Here is a 14,646-nt window from a genome sequence, read left to right on the forward strand (position 1 = left end):
ACTGAGTAACAAACAGAAGGCGACTGACTACGCGTGATGGATGGAAAACAGACATTCTCCGTTGATAACCTGAGCCAAACCGCACCTTGTCACCCAGACAAGGCAGGCACGACCGTGCAAGTGACTGCAGTGTGTTATCATCCAACGGAGCTTCAGCTGTGGGCTTTGCATCTGGCTCATTTTCATGACTGGGTTCAATTCCGTTGCTACCGTGGACTCCCATTGCAACAGGCAACGTTTATGCAACATGCATAGTACCTGGTGCGGTCTCCACGGCAAATGCATCTCTGGATCCGACAGGAGCCAAATGCCGACTCGAAATGGAACTTGATCTGCTGCTCTGATGCACAGCAGGCAGCTGACGTCTTGGGGCGGCTCATGGTCAGCGATATGAGTACAAGACAAGGTGTTGGTGTCCATGTACACAACTCCAATCTTCGATGATCACTTGGCGCCTTTGTCTGTGTAGAACAGCGTCTGAATTCAAGGGTTTGCCCAAGCTTTTACCGTCTATTGTCATTTGCACCCGGAGGACCACTCATATTGAAACCCGGTGGAGGCGGGGCTTGGCTCTGATTCATGCCACTACCAGGTCCCGGGCTTGGACCTCCTGGCGGGCCTTGCTGACCTGGTTGACCTGGAGGTGGGAATCCGCCTGGCCCCCCAGGAGGAGGAAACTGGAAGTTGGGAGGAAATCCACCCGGTGGAGGAGGAAAGGGCAAGCCGTTGGGAAGGTTTGGAGGAGGAGCACCACTGGCCGGGAAGGGTGGAAATGGCATGCCGCGACCACCAGGGGGAGGTACTATACCACCTGGACCTGGCGGCGGAGCACCAGGCAGTCCAAACGGTGGAGGAGGCATTCCTGCGAGACACCAGTGAGACGAAGTCTAGACGCAGTTGGGGCAGAACTTACCTGGAAATCCGGGCAGAGGCGGAGGAAACCCCGGCGCAGCTTGTTGAAGCATAGGGTTTGCTTGACCTTCGGCGGCGTAAGAAGACGTGATCGAGTCAATGACCGACTGTGCCTTTTCGTGACCAATCTCTATATCTCGTTAAACACTGTTGGCCCTCTCCTGCCTTTTTGTACATACGCTGATAGTACTCGACAACGTTTCTCAGGTGATTTCGACCAGCATTGTGAGCCTTGCGCACAGACATTGAATCATGTGTAAGGTAGACATCACAGTAGTCGCAAAAGAGTACTGCATATGTCAGTCAAGCAGCCACACGTGGGATGGGAAGGACTTATATTTGGGCATTTTGACTGCTAGAGGGATCGAAATGGGCTTCCGAGTGACAGAGGCGTAATCAGAATCGGCTGGTGTGTGGATAAGTAGCTTGGTAGTGCTGAAGGGTGTGTTTCTTCGCGTTGTGAAAGTCGATACTTGATGGTGAGGAACAAATCCTACAAAAGGCGGTGTAAAGCGGCAGAATTTTTCCCGTCGCGTCTCGCCGCTGAACTCGCGTCCTCTCTTGTCCCAAGTCTCGATGTCCTCAACTACAACAACGACACCATCGGCATAATGCGGTGACTGAAGCTTCAATCCCCCTCAGTATCAGTTCTTACTTGTTTGGAGTGCCTTTGCCCGACATGGCCGACGGTGGAAGTCTGCACAATGTACCGCTCGTGCTGGACAACGGAAGCGGCACCATTCGAGCTGGCTTCGCAGGGACCGATCTTCCTGCGGCCTATTTCCCTTCCTATGTCGGCCGTCCGAAGCACGTGCGGGCCCTCGCCGGCGCCCTGGAAGGAGATGTCTTCATCGGTCCGAAGGCGCAGGAACTACGGGGTCTCCTGAAAATCAAGTATCCGCTTGAGCATGGAATTGTGACTGATTGGGACGATATGGAGAAGATTTGGACATATGTCTACGAACAAGAGTTGAAAACACTGAGCGAGGAGCACCCTGTCCTTCTCACAGAGCCTCCCCTGAACCCGAGACAAAATCGAGACACGGCTGCCCAGATCTTATTTGAACAATTCAACGTCCCGGCGATATACATGTCGATCCAAGCCGTTTTGAGTCTATATGCGAGTGGTCGAACAACTGGTATCGTCCTGGACAGTGGAGATGGTGTCAGTCACGCAGTTCCCGTCTACGAGGGATTTGCAATTCCGAGTAGCATACGGAGGATTGACGTGGCAGGAAGAGACATTACAGAATATATGCAACTGCTCCTGCGCAAAAACGGACATGTGTTTCACACCAGCGCAGAAAAAGAAATTGTCAGAATCATGAAAGAGAAAACGGCATACATTGCCCTGGATCCTCGAAAAGAGGAGAAGGACTGGTCTCAAGGGATATGGAAGAACGAGAAAAGAGATGTCGAGTACGTGCTCCCAGATGGCCAGAAGATCAAAATTGGGGCGGAACGCTTCCGGGCGCCTGAGATCTTGTTCGAGCCAGAATTGATCGGGTTGGAATATCAGGGCATCCATCAAATGGTGGTGGATGCCATCAACCGGACGGACATGGACCTCCGCAAAAACCTTTTCGGCAATGTTGTCCTCAGCGGTGGGACGACTCTGTGTAAGGGGTTTCCGGACCGACTTCTGTATGAAATGCAGCGGCTGGCGGTCAAGGATATGCGCATCAAGATATACGCACCCCCGGAGCGAAAATACAGCACCTGGATTGGTGGCAGCATCCTTGCAGGGTTGAGCACATTCAGAAAGGTAAGTGATGAACCAATATTGGGTCGTTGTTGGCTCACCACTAACACCACACCAGATGTGGGTCAGCATTGACGACTGGCATGAGAACCCGGACGTTATCCACACCAAATTCACCTGATGGAAAAATGCTCGTCCAGAGTGATGGCCCTCATGGAGTCGTGGTCAGGAGTTTCAGGACCTCGGTTTCGCTAGATACCGCCTACGAAACCATGAGCATCTGGCGGTGAGGTCAAACAGAAGAGCAGAAACTTTTTGGTGTCAGGCACCACCGGTAGCGCGCAAAGGACACCTATTCCCCCGCGTCACAGGGAGGCCAACTTTGGATCTGGTGATGGATGAAACCTTGGGCCGCCTTGGGCAACTGCGGGGAAGTGCCGACAATCCGGGGACGGGTCTAGCCACCGGTCAACAGGCTCTGGGAGCACACTACCTATCCGGATTGAGGCAGACCAACAACCCTGAAGGCGGACATTACTCGTACCTGTGGTTGACGGCGAGGGCGGGACGGCCTCGATCCTTCTCAGGGGTAACCCGCAACACGTGTCGAATTGTCAGGACGACAAGGAAGCGAACAAGAGAGCAAAGAGGAGAGAGAGGCGCGAGTGCTGTTTCAGGGGGCCCCAGCTTCAGCGGTGGTGATTATGGTGACTTGAGGTGCCCATGGTGATGGACGGGGCAAGCAAAGCAATCTATTACCCCCAGGAAACGACGGTCCCCGCTCTGGGCAGCAGACGATTACCCCATAGATTGCTTCGGAGGGCAGCGCGTGGCGGAGGAAGAGGCCGAGATGAGGCTGGGCATGACTAACGGAATGGCATCTCGTGGTCAACCTGGTCACCTATGGTCAACCTGACGTCGTGTCGCAGCGAATCACCGCCTCGCCGGCGACTCCGCCAGAGGAATTTTCTGCGCGAGACTTTGGCCCTCGCGCTGCTTCCGCCATCACCCAAGTCACGCAAAGTCACTCTCACCACAGTTTCCTCTTGGTTTTCCTTGGTGCCGCCCCGGACCCAAGTTCCCTAGAATATCCACCTGCATTTCTCCTGATTCCATGACGCCAGCAATGTCGTTTTTCCCTGGTGCCGCTCCCTGGTGTCGCCATCAAGTCCCCATCGTGACCTGCAAATTTGCACCTTCGCGCTTTGCAGTTAACGGCAGCTCTGTCTCAACTTTGGCCGACACTTTCCAGTTAACTGCAAAGTGCGAGAAGGAGTTGGGTTTCTATCGAGTAATGGCCCCAGCACTCACACGCTCATGGCGCCCTCCCTTGCTGTTTCCCCCTTGCTTGCCGTCTTGACTGGAGATCCGTTGTGCCAACTGGGTTTCCTGGTTTGTCCATTATAGAAAATTTTCTCTCGCCATGCCCGTGGTCCGTGATCCGTATATAATCACCTGGTGCGCTTGCTGCTGCTCGTGACGGGATTTTCTATTTCCCATTCCCCCGTCCCAAAATTGCCCATTATTACTGATAGAGGAAGCCCATCGTCATCGACCGTGCGGAAAATACCTCAGTCCAACTAAGAACAACCACAAACAACAACACAAGGTCCTCACCGAGTCACGTCCTACCGTCACCTGACAACTCGAGAGAACCCAATCGAATCCCATTCCTGGGCTCATTCTCCGCAAAACATTTCTCAGGCGCGTGCACCAATCATAAATACTTCCTGGTCAACACCACACAGGGGATTGTTTTCCTACATACCAGCCCACGACATCATCACAGTGCAGAACGTTTATTCTCGAAGCGAATAAGAGCAATAAAACCTCAAATCAATCGGACTGTGCCTCAAATCAGCCAACACAACACAAAACAACTACCTACACCCACAATACACACAAAAAACATGTCCGTCTCAACATCAAGATCCTACTCGATCGTCGAGCCCCACCCCTCCGTGTCCAACAACACGCACTACATCTCAACAGGGCGAGGCGGGTTCGGCAACGCCGTGAGATCCTCGTCAAGCAGCGCCTCGGCATGGGGGGTTAGCCACGTCGCAGCCACGGCCGGCGGTCACGCAGCAGCATCATCATCATCATCATCCCGGCTCGGCTCCCAGTCGTCCACGCCATCCTCAACGACCTCGAGCTCGTCGTCCCGAAGGACCTTCACGACCGGCCGCGGCGGGGCAGGCAACGTATTCCCCAGCTCGGAGCGCGCCATTTTCAGTTTCGACGAGGAACTCGAGCAGCAGTTGCGCTGGGAGCGCGACGCCGCTCCCGTGTACCACGTCGGCAGGGGCGGGGCGGGCAATGTCGGTCACGTTGGTGGTGGTGGCAACAACAACAGCAGCATCATGTCCCATCCCCCTCCACCGGTAGCCAGCTCCAGCATGGCAATGATGAGACGTAGGCCAAGCGAAGAGAGCGCCGTGTCGGCCACCAGCGCGAGCTCGCACGGCAGCGAGTCCGGCGCGGACCAGTTCAATCGCAGCGTGAAGAACGGGTGGAAGAAGATCGCCGGCATGGGCATGCATCATCATCACCACATCCAGCACTAGTCTCCTCTCCTTTTTCTACATCTTTTCACATCCTTTCCCCCTCGACATCACGACATGACATCGTCACACCGTTACCTCTCTCTTTCTGTGTGTCTCTGCAAACGGCCTGGCCGGCTGAGCTGGCTGGACACACTTGAGGCGCGACCCTTTCTCCACAGAACCCTTTGGACGATTATTATGACTTATGAACCACCCCGTTATAATACCTATTTCTTACCTCTTTTGACCCTTTTTTTTGGATTCAGGCGTGGCGTTCTGGGGATGATTGATGATCAAAGGCCCCAAAGAAAATCGGGGCATTGGGCCTAGGCATTGCATTGCATGGCATGGCATGATCATTGGGCGAGGGCCACCGGACACAACAAGCATAGCATGGTCGGACAGATGGACGGATGGAAAGGATACGGACGGTGCATGGCAAAGGGGGAAAGCAAAAAGCATGGAGCTCCTGACGATCGTCTTGTGTGTTGTTCACAGATTACCTTTCTTGTGACCTGTGCATTTTCTGTCAACTATGTATGGCCCGAGTATCACAGAGAGGGCTATGCTAGACAACAATAAAATCCATTGCAAGGCACCTAGAATGCATCTCGCTATGGCGTTTTAATAATCCCGTACTCGGTACATCATGTCTCGTGTTATTCCACCCTTCTCTCAACACCTTGTCTACTCACTGTAAGGTACTTGACGCCTTTATACGGCCGCACACCGTCGCCCAGTCCCTTGGATTTCTTCACGTCGACCATCAAGCTGTCGACCTTGATCCCACTGGGTAGCCATCCTTTGACACTGAACGAGACGGCGATCGACCGTGGCATCAGCGCCTTGATCGCTTGCGTTCTCTTGGCGCTGCCATTGCCTCCTGATGATTCAGAGGCTGTGCCCTGGTTGGCGACGACATCTTCCTGGTAGTACCCTGCCATGGTGTTCTGTTTCCCGATTTCGGCGGCCTGTGTCTCTTCGTCCATGTCACTCTGCGCATTGAACGCGCCCGCCACTGTGCCCGTCAATGTCGCTGTTCCGTTGATCGATGCGCCGTCCTTGGTGGGGACTTTCCACTCGACAACCCTCTCAAACGCATTGAACGTAGCTTCCCCCCTCGAGGCCTTCAATTCAGTGACGCTCCGCACGTCGGAAGGAAATGGTATTGTGACCATCACGGCTTCCAATGTCGGGGCACTGGAACTACCACTGCTGGCACCACCGAAGGACAATGAAGACATTGGGCCTGAACTTGTCCGCGAGGCGGCCGGTTTGGTGGCCGAAGAAACACCGGGAAAATTGTTGTTCAAGGTCAATTTGGCTTCGAATTCGGAACCGGAACTACCAAGTCCACTTCGCAGGTCTACAGTGGCTGGTAGGAATACTTTGTCACTTTTGCTGGGAGGCTGATCCGTGTCGAGGGAAGTGGGCATCAAGTCGGTCTCGTAGCCTCCAAGCATGAAACGGCCATCTGGCGGGACGAATGACAGCTCTCCTGGGTGTTCTTTCCATCGCGCTAATCGGACGCAGGGATGGAAGACTGGGAGTTGCATAGTGCGAGTGATTCCCGAGGTTTTGGCACTGCTGGTGCCTCCGGGCGCGGTCAATACCAGCAGCAAATCTGGCACCCCAGATATTTTGGCTGTGAATGCAATCGAACCGTGTGACCGCGCGGATATGGGACGACCCGAGGGGGCGAATATCACTGACAGATTCTCAATGATGTCGACATATAGCTCGTTAGAGGTGTGTCGGACATTGGACCTCCGCCATGGGATTGCTGGTCCTACAGGAGGCGAAGCAGTCCCACGAAGGCTGGAGGAAAAGTTGCTCGACGGCCCGAGAGCGGGCGAAGCCCTGGAACAATCAGCACAGCGTACATTTGCGAAACATAGTCCAGAGTGTACCCAGGCAGTCCTACGTGCGTGAACAACTTTCCAAGCACTGAGGAAACTTCTACCGACTCTCTCAGCGCATTGGGTTCGGTGTTGCATACTATGCCTCCATCACACATTTCACCCAGTAATTGGGCCACAATTTCATAATTGTCTTCAATCTTTGTGGTTAGGAGGGGGCTCCCAAGAAAATCCTCAAAAACATCGAGGACTCGTTGGAGGAAATCGAGGATGGCCAGCGACTGGGCATCTTTGCCAGATACTGCAATCAGCTGAAACCCCGAAGGAGAAATCGAGTATGCTGTGGTTGGTGGTGCGAGGTCTGAGAGTTGGAGGATGGAGGGTCGAGGGCCGGTTCGCGCAGTCAAACTAGTGATGAGGGCCTGCGCAGATGGTGGGCGACCGGAGTAAATGTGTTCGAGGACGCAGTTGCTTGCATAGGGATTAGCATCTCACACGGCCAACATAGAGACAACCTACTTGTGATCATCAAAGACGTAGAGCGCGTCAATGGTGACGCTCATATTGAGAAGGAGGATGGGCAACTCACAGCCCAATGCATGGCGGGATGCATATTGATCTCACCAGCGCAGCCAAATCTCTTGCCACTTTAACCATTCGTCACTACAGACGTACCTCGTCCTTTGCGCTGCTTCTCATCTCCTCTATCACAACTGAAGCATCCATTCCATGCAGATGTGAGTGCACAGCCATCTCGTATGTTTCTTCATACACGCTAGGCTACATTGAAAGCCAACCACATATACGGAGTATGACTGCCCAGGAGATGTAACGGATTCCTACTCTAACCGAGGGCGCAACCTGTTTGGCTTCGGTGGATATGATGCATCAGAGTTTAGGCCGCCGTATCTCCTCTACTAGTATCGAGCTATCTATAGGTAGTAGCTGTTTCTTAGTCGCTCTACTATCTGACCGCCTGATAGAGCAAAGACTACCGCTTCCCTTCTATACTCCACCAACTCTACTTGTGTCAAACTGACTACTAATTTCAAGACATCCCCATCGTGATAAAGATATATACACATACGCAACCCCAACATGAGCATCAAGACACTGTTTCCGGCATCCAGCCAGAAGCCGCGATCACAATACTCTATTGCGGGAAATATTGGGTCTGGCAAGAAGACCGGGTTCGGCCCTTATTCAGGGTTCGAAATTGCTGTAAGCATATTTCCACACGAAGTCTCTTCTGCTTCACGGCGTGGTGGGACTAAACCACTCCCTAGCTTCTGAAGGACAACTTCTCCATATCAACTTGGCTCCTCATGGGTGGTGCCATTCAGCTCCTGCTCTCTTTTGTCTTTCCTCGATCTTACATCGCTTTCCCTGTTCTGGCCATCTTGGCCTGGAACATTGGTGATGCTTTCATGATGCACTTTGGCCTGAAGAAGAACGTTTGGTCTGAGGGTGTCATTGATGGAAAATGGAGCGTGGCGTATCCTTCCGAGGGAGCGACAGAAGTGGTCCGCGGCAACCCTAGCGAAAATGGTCCACGCGCCGTCATGATTCTAGGAGCAAGGAGCAATTCGCCAATGGGCATGTTTGCTGACGGTGAGCATCGGTTGTTTTACTTGGTTCCAATCAGCTCTAACTATTTGATTTTTCCAGGCTACAAGGAAGTTGGGGCTCGGTTTCGGGACATGCTCGTGCAACTGGAAGACACTCGAGAAGAAAGTGGTTGTGAGCTGCTAGCTTGTCCTTCCTAGCACTTTTTTCTCCACTAACTCTCTTCAGTCCTGGGTATGTCGACTTGGCTCAGTGCCGGCGAACGGTCCACAGGCAATGAAGCCGCGACCATTTCGTACTGGCGCTCGGTTGAGGATATTCACAATTTCGCACTGTCGCCGATTCACCGTGACGCCTGGAATTGGTGGAACGACACCGTGTCCAAGCACAAGGACATCGGTATCATGCACGAAATCTTTGCTCTGCCTGAGCATCACGGCTGGGAGGGTATCTATGTCAACTATCACCCTACCGGCCTGGGCATGACGACCCGGTCTGTGGGATCGGGAGGTAAGAAGATGTGGATCAACCCTATCGTGGATGCCAGCCGCGGCGTTTACCGAACAAGTCGAGGACGTATGAGCAGAGGAGACCCCGAGGGCAAGTGCAACGACAAGGTGGCACAAGATCCATATTCTCAGGCTGTCCTTATGAACTAGACGACGAGGTGATGTGTATAAAAAGAAGCTCAGGGAATGGTGCAACCATGAGCAACAGCCCAGACAACGCAATGCTGGATTACACCACTTTTTTTTTTTGGCGCGAGAAGCTCCTTGTTTTTTGCTCTTGCAGATTTCCTGTGCACGCGGAAAGAATACTTAGTCACTCGACTCCACCTGGCCATCCTGTCTTCAACGAAGCATCCCGTCCCCCTTCCCTTTGGGGGTTCTCTACTAAATACACCAGGACCTCCACTCTCTTCAGGGTTTCAACCTGAGTCCTGACCCAGCTTGGCCCTCGCCCGTGAGCTGCTGACGAGATGCTGTCCCGCAATCAGCGCAAAGACCACGGCGCCTCCACCAACGGTCACCTTGGCGAGGTCGGACAAGGGTTCGCCCTGCAGAGAGCCGACGATGACGCTGCCGCAGTCGATCGTGTCGACGACCAGACCGAGCCAGACGGCCGAGCGGAGAGCAGATTCTCTCTCCGCCATCTGCAGGTGCTTGTTGCCGCCGTGTCCGGGGCCTTGCTCACGGCCCCTGGGAAAGACAGAGGAGGGGTTGGTTGGTGGTGGTGGTGATGGTGATGTTGCGCCGATTCCGTCCCCGTCCCCGTCCTTGTTGAACAGCAGCGGCGTCCTACCCATATCGCGACCTCCTCCCATAACAGCACGATCTGCACCGACAACCCCGTCTGCCTTGTTGTTCGCAACCTCTTCCCAACCCCTGACTCGCTTCCACAAGTACGCACCGAGCACGATATCCCTCACGCCCGCCATGCGGCCCAGGAGCACCCCCTCCGGGCCCGTGCCCAACGGGATGCCGAAGAGCAGGCCCGCGTGGCGGGGCACGAGCAGGCACGCGCCGCCGACCAGCATGCGCAGCGCCGCGAGGGTTTTCAGCGTCATGGGGGACATCGTGCGGCCTGGATCCTATGTGGGTTGTCTTGATGGGAGATTGAATCTTAGGTCGTGGACCCCCTGAGGAGGAAGAAGAAGAAGAAGAAGGGAGGAACGATTGAAGACGACTCGACTTGTCCCACTTCAGAACAAGGAGATATATTGTGGACAATTAGACGAGGAAAGGATTAGGTTGGAAGGAAGATGGATTCTTTTTTTTCCCAACCCATCTTTACTTCTCTCGAGACGGGATACATATACTTCCTTATATCCCGCTTCAAGACATCTGGGTGCTTCGTATCTCGTATTCCCATGACCATAACGTTAAGGTCGCATAATGCCCATCGCCTGCCTAATTGTTAAGTTGGTCCATTTTTCCCCGGGAACCTATCGCAAAATCCAATACGAAGTAAAAGGGCCAAGAGGTGTCTTCTTTACACTGACAATGTGATTTCTTGTTTTTCCCTGCCATTGACTAATCTACAGATAGCCACTTGAGGTGCGCCCCATGTGCTCTGCCGGAGACAGGCCCAGCTCCAGAAGCCTCAAAAGACGCATGCTCATTCCCGCCATGTGCAAGGCATGATGCCGAAAAACCCGCAGAGTTGTGCCGGACTCGTTACAACACACAATGCCATCCGTCCCAATCTCGCCATCGCATAATTTGACAAAAACCAGCCAATGCATTATCACCCGTCACTCTATCAACACTCCTTGCAGGGTAGAGATGCCTGTGATGCAGTGTTCCCATCAAGTGGCCGATAACCCGTAGCATCCTGATGAACGTGCCGTCATAACCACAGATACTGTAAACCTCGTCCAAGTAATCTAATAATACTTGTCGTTTTCCGTTTATTTCTTCTTTCCCTTCGACCGGCTCGCTGGTGCCGTCGTGGATGAAACGCTCTGTGCTCGAGAGGTTGCTGGAGAAGACACTTTACTGCCACGACCAGATTTGACGGCCTTGACTTGCTTGTTCTGAAACAACTGTTAGTTGGAGCTGAGCAACGTGTTTTCAGCGTGTACATACCACAATACCGTTCTTTGCCTTCTTCTTTACAGGCGCAGCTTCGCTGTCGTTCTCCTCGTCCTCGTCATCATCGCGGTCACGGCCTCTTCCTTTTCCGGGACCGTGGCCATTCGTGAGCTTCTCTTCGGTCTCCCCAAACTCTCTAGACACGGTGTTGAGCAAGGTGGTGCATCGTCGACCAATTTCGACAGGCGTTCGGCTAAGGAAGAACCAATCGAATCGGAACAGCGGCGACTCCCGGATCTCATCCCGGATTCTCTCGTACAGGCCTTCGCCGTCAACACCGTACTTGTCAAGCATGACCAGGAGGAAGCGGTCTTCCTCCTCGGTGTAGACCTTCTTGTTGGTCGTGGATACGGTATAGTTGATCTTCAATTGTTGCAGCGGCACTCGATACATCTCCATCTTCTTGCGGAGCATCTTCCGCTGCCGTTCGGTCTTACGCAGCTTTTCCTCTCCTGCCTCGATGTTCTTGATATATTTATCAAACTCGGCGATTTCTGTGTATCTCTTCCAGAAGACCTTTGCATACTTTTCGATTTCATCCGGCTCCTTGCTGTCGACTTCGGTCGCAATTCCTTCATAGTTTGTTCTGCCAAATTTAGCAGAACCGTTAATGAACTGTTGGAAATCACGCCGATTCCAGTTCCCGAAGCCGTGTTCCTGCATCTCTGCTTTGCGTTGTTTCTCTTCCTCGGTCAGCGGCTCTGCATTGTCAATTTCGTTCTGAGCTAGCCGCTGATCGGCTTCCCGGTCGCTGAGATCTTCTTCGGTACCTTCCGTCAGGGGTACCTTAAAGCCAATTTCTTTGTGGTAGTAGGCTGTCTCCTTTTCCTGCAATTCTTGCAGACCCGGAGGGAAGAATTGCCAGTCGTGCACAGCGACCTGTTTCGGCGCCCGTGGAATCTTGGGCTTGGTATCTGCAGGTCGTCCACCTGTCGACAAGGCCTGCTTGTAGTACTTATCCATTGAGTAGGACTGTTCCTTTCGTTCACGTTTGCTTGGATTGATCCAGTGAAGGCTGATATCTTTTCGTCGGTTCGTGAAATCCTCACCGTTCCATTCGTAGGCGTTCTCGGAGGAGAATTTTTGGAGATCGTCAATCCCAAGTTTCTCATATTTAGCACTGAGTTCTGCAGTTCGGGCTTCGCCACGTCGCAGAATCTCATCAATGTCGTCAAGTTCTCCTGTTGAGCCCTTCGTTTCAAATACTTTCTCTGCGCCATGTTGGATCATGGTCAACAACTCATCCTTCGACGCCGCCTGCTTGGCTTGCTGTTGTGCGCGCCCTTGTTGGATGACAAGCTGGTCTAGACGCAACTTTTGGGCAGCTCTCTCAAGAACCTTTTCTTCAATGGCATTCTCTGTCACAAATCGGAATACCACGACTTGCTTAGTCTGGCCGATTCGGTGTGCTCGATCCATTGCTTGCAGATCTGCTTGAGGATTCCAATCGCTGTCATAGAGAATCACAATGTTGGCCGAGGTCAAATTGATGCCCAAACCACCGGCTCGGGTAGTCAGAAGGAAGACGAACTTCTCCGATCCCGGTTTGTTGTACTCATCAATGGCGGCAATTCGATCCTCATGTGCAGTTCCGCCGTCAATTCGACAGTACTGATGACCTCGGAAAACGCAGTAGTCTTCGAGGATGTCTAGCACTCTGCTCATCTGAGAGAATATCAGGACTCGGCTTCCCTCTTCCTTCATTCGCTTGAGGATTTTGTCAAGAATGAGCATCTTGCCAGAATTGAAGACGAGATGCTCATCGGTGGTGTAGGGAGGACCTGGTTCAGCACCTTCGAACAGATATGGATGGTTGCAGCATTTTCGGAGCTGCATGACAATGTTCAAAAGTCTCGTCTTTGACTCACGCTTGCCTCCTGCACCATTGACAGCGTCGATGTCCTTCTCCAGGATTTTTTTGTACCATTTAACCTGCATCTCTGACATGCCGACGTAGAGATTCACCTCCTTCTTCGGCAGCAGGCTCTTCTCAACGTCACTCTTCACTCTCCGAAGCAAGAACGGTCTCAAAACGCGATGGAGCTGTTGAACCACTGTGTCTTGGTCTGCATTCTGGCTAGAGAACCAGGAATCGAATGCTTCGGAGTCTCCAAATACGTCAGGAAGCAAGAAATTGAGCAGGGCCCAAAGTTCGTGAAGATTGTTCTGAAGCGGAGTGCCGGTGATGAGGAGTCTGTTTCGCGAGCTGAACATTCTGATAATCTGTGCAAGTGAGGACTCTTCGTTCTTGATTCGATGGGCTTCATCAACAATAATGTATTCCCACGCAAATTTTTTCAGGTGAGACTTTTCCCGGAGAATCATTTCGTAGCTCGTAATACAAACGTCGAATTTTTCGTCAATTAGTCGTTCATTGATCAAGGCATGACGGTCATCCTTTGCACCCTGTAAGACGAGCACATCGACATCAGGAGTCCATTTCTTGAACTCTCGGTGCCAATTATCCAAGGTGGACTTGGGAACCGTGATGAGATGCGGACCTTTTATGCCACAGATGTGTCGCAAGTATCCGAGGAAGGAAATTGTCTGCAGTGTTTTACCAAGGCCCATCTCGTCAGCGAGGATACCACTAATACCGTTCTCGTGGAGAGAAATGAGCCAATTGAGGCCGGCGACCTGATAGTCGCGCATCTCGCCACCCTTGATGAAGGCCGGCGACTCTCGAAAGACAGTCTGGGAAGCTGTGCCACGCTTTTCATCCCTCAGGAGTTCAGCATCCTCTTCCTGTTCGGTCTTTCGCTTGTTTGCACCTGCGGCACCCCCTTTGCGGGACACGACCTTTCTGGCCTTGGCCTCCTCTTCAGCATTTTCTTGATCGATCTGTTGCAGAACTTCTCTGATCTTGGGGTTTGGGCTCGCATCGATGAAGTGGCGGAAGAGATCGGTCAGACCTAGCAAGTACCTGAATCTCCGCAAGGTATCATCCTCTTTTGACTCGTCCAATTGACCATGCTTCTTTCCCAGGATGCTTTTCCGTAGTTGAAATGCTTCTGAGCGCTTCTTGCGGCCGTCCAGCTGAGGGCTATCCCCAGCGACGCTTGAGGCGGTCGTGTTGGGATTTGTGTCGGAGTCGGTGTAATCGGGGGTATCGTCTACTGGGCGATTGAGGTGCCCGAAAGAAGGTCTGTGGGGGCGTACATACTCAGGACCGTCGGTCATTGGAGTATCCGCGACAGAGGAGGTCTCTGAGTCGGGCAATTGTGACTTTGAGGGAGCCATAGTGAAGGAGTTGAGGGGTGATGGCGGCCACGGCCGCGGCGGAGGGAATAGTTCTCGTTCAGGATATGTAAATAGTTCAGACGCGACTTCTGCTTGCCGAAACCGAAAGGATATTAGAGTGGCACGAAGCAGAGGAAAGACACGATGGCAACGTGTCGTGCAGGCAGAAGTAGAGTTGGCAAGCAGAGATGTTGACGAGTGTGAAAAGATATGGAGGGAGGGTGTGG

General features: G+C 52.9%; 7 protein-coding genes across 7 annotated transcripts; 3 read left to right on the forward strand and 4 right to left on the reverse strand.

The window, feature by feature from the left end:
• Window positions 1-503: 503 nt before the first annotated feature.
• Z520_08822 (U1 small nuclear ribonucleoprotein C) lies at window positions 504-1,158 on the reverse strand (the record flags this gene model as incomplete). Its single annotated transcript, XM_016779318.1, has 3 exons — window positions 504-862; window positions 914-1,042; window positions 1,092-1,158. The coding sequence occupies 3 exons, from the start codon at window positions 1,156-1,158 to the stop codon at window positions 504-506; spliced, it is 555 nt and encodes a 184-aa protein (XP_016629428.1).
• Window positions 1,159-1,591: 433 nt separating this feature from the next.
• Window positions 1,592-2,795, forward strand: Z520_08823 (actin-like protein; the record flags this gene model as incomplete). The annotated part of the gene is made up of 2 exons (XM_016779319.1): window positions 1,592-2,677; window positions 2,733-2,795. The coding sequence occupies 2 exons, from the start codon at window positions 1,592-1,594 to the stop codon at window positions 2,793-2,795; spliced, it is 1,149 nt and encodes a 382-aa protein (XP_016629429.1).
• Window positions 2,796-4,524: 1,729 nt separating this feature from the next.
• Z520_08824 (uncharacterized protein) lies at window positions 4,525-5,181 on the forward strand (the record flags this gene model as incomplete). The annotated part of the gene is made up of 1 exon (XM_016779320.1): window positions 4,525-5,181. One exon carries the CDS (start codon window positions 4,525-4,527, stop codon window positions 5,179-5,181), a length of 657 nt encoding a protein of 218 aa, XP_016629430.1.
• A 638-nt stretch (window positions 5,182-5,819) lies between these two features.
• Z520_08825 (uncharacterized protein) lies at window positions 5,820-7,582 on the reverse strand (the record flags this gene model as incomplete). The annotated part of the gene is made up of 3 exons (XM_016779321.1): window positions 5,820-7,020; window positions 7,071-7,490; window positions 7,539-7,582. The coding sequence occupies 3 exons, from the start codon at window positions 7,580-7,582 to the stop codon at window positions 5,820-5,822; spliced, it is 1,665 nt and encodes a 554-aa protein (XP_016629431.1).
• Window positions 7,583-8,117: 535 nt separating this feature from the next.
• Window positions 8,118-9,244, forward strand: Z520_08826 (uncharacterized protein; the record flags this gene model as incomplete). Its single annotated transcript, XM_016779322.1, has 4 exons — window positions 8,118-8,240; window positions 8,306-8,630; window positions 8,688-8,759; window positions 8,814-9,244. The coding sequence occupies 4 exons, from the start codon at window positions 8,118-8,120 to the stop codon at window positions 9,242-9,244; spliced, it is 951 nt and encodes a 316-aa protein (XP_016629432.1).
• Window positions 9,245-9,513: 269 nt separating this feature from the next.
• On the reverse strand, window positions 9,514-10,161 carry Z520_08827 (uncharacterized protein; the record flags this gene model as incomplete). Its single annotated transcript, XM_016779323.1, has 1 exon — window positions 9,514-10,161. The coding sequence occupies one exon, from the start codon at window positions 10,159-10,161 to the stop codon at window positions 9,514-9,516; it is 648 nt and encodes a 215-aa protein (XP_016629433.1).
• Window positions 10,162-11,158: 997 nt separating this feature from the next.
• Z520_08828 (uncharacterized protein) lies at window positions 11,159-14,419 on the reverse strand (the record flags this gene model as incomplete). The annotated part of the gene is made up of 1 exon (XM_016779324.1): window positions 11,159-14,419. The coding sequence occupies one exon, from the start codon at window positions 14,417-14,419 to the stop codon at window positions 11,159-11,161; it is 3,261 nt and encodes a 1,086-aa protein (XP_016629434.1).
• Window positions 14,420-14,646: the final 227 nt, after the last annotated feature.

This window comes from Fonsecaea multimorphosa (genome assembly GCF_000836435.1).
Source record: "Fonsecaea multimorphosa CBS 102226 unplaced genomic scaffold supercont1.21, whole genome shotgun sequence".
NCBI classification, from domain to species: Eukaryota; Fungi; Ascomycota; class Eurotiomycetes; order Chaetothyriales; family Herpotrichiellaceae; genus Fonsecaea; species Fonsecaea multimorphosa.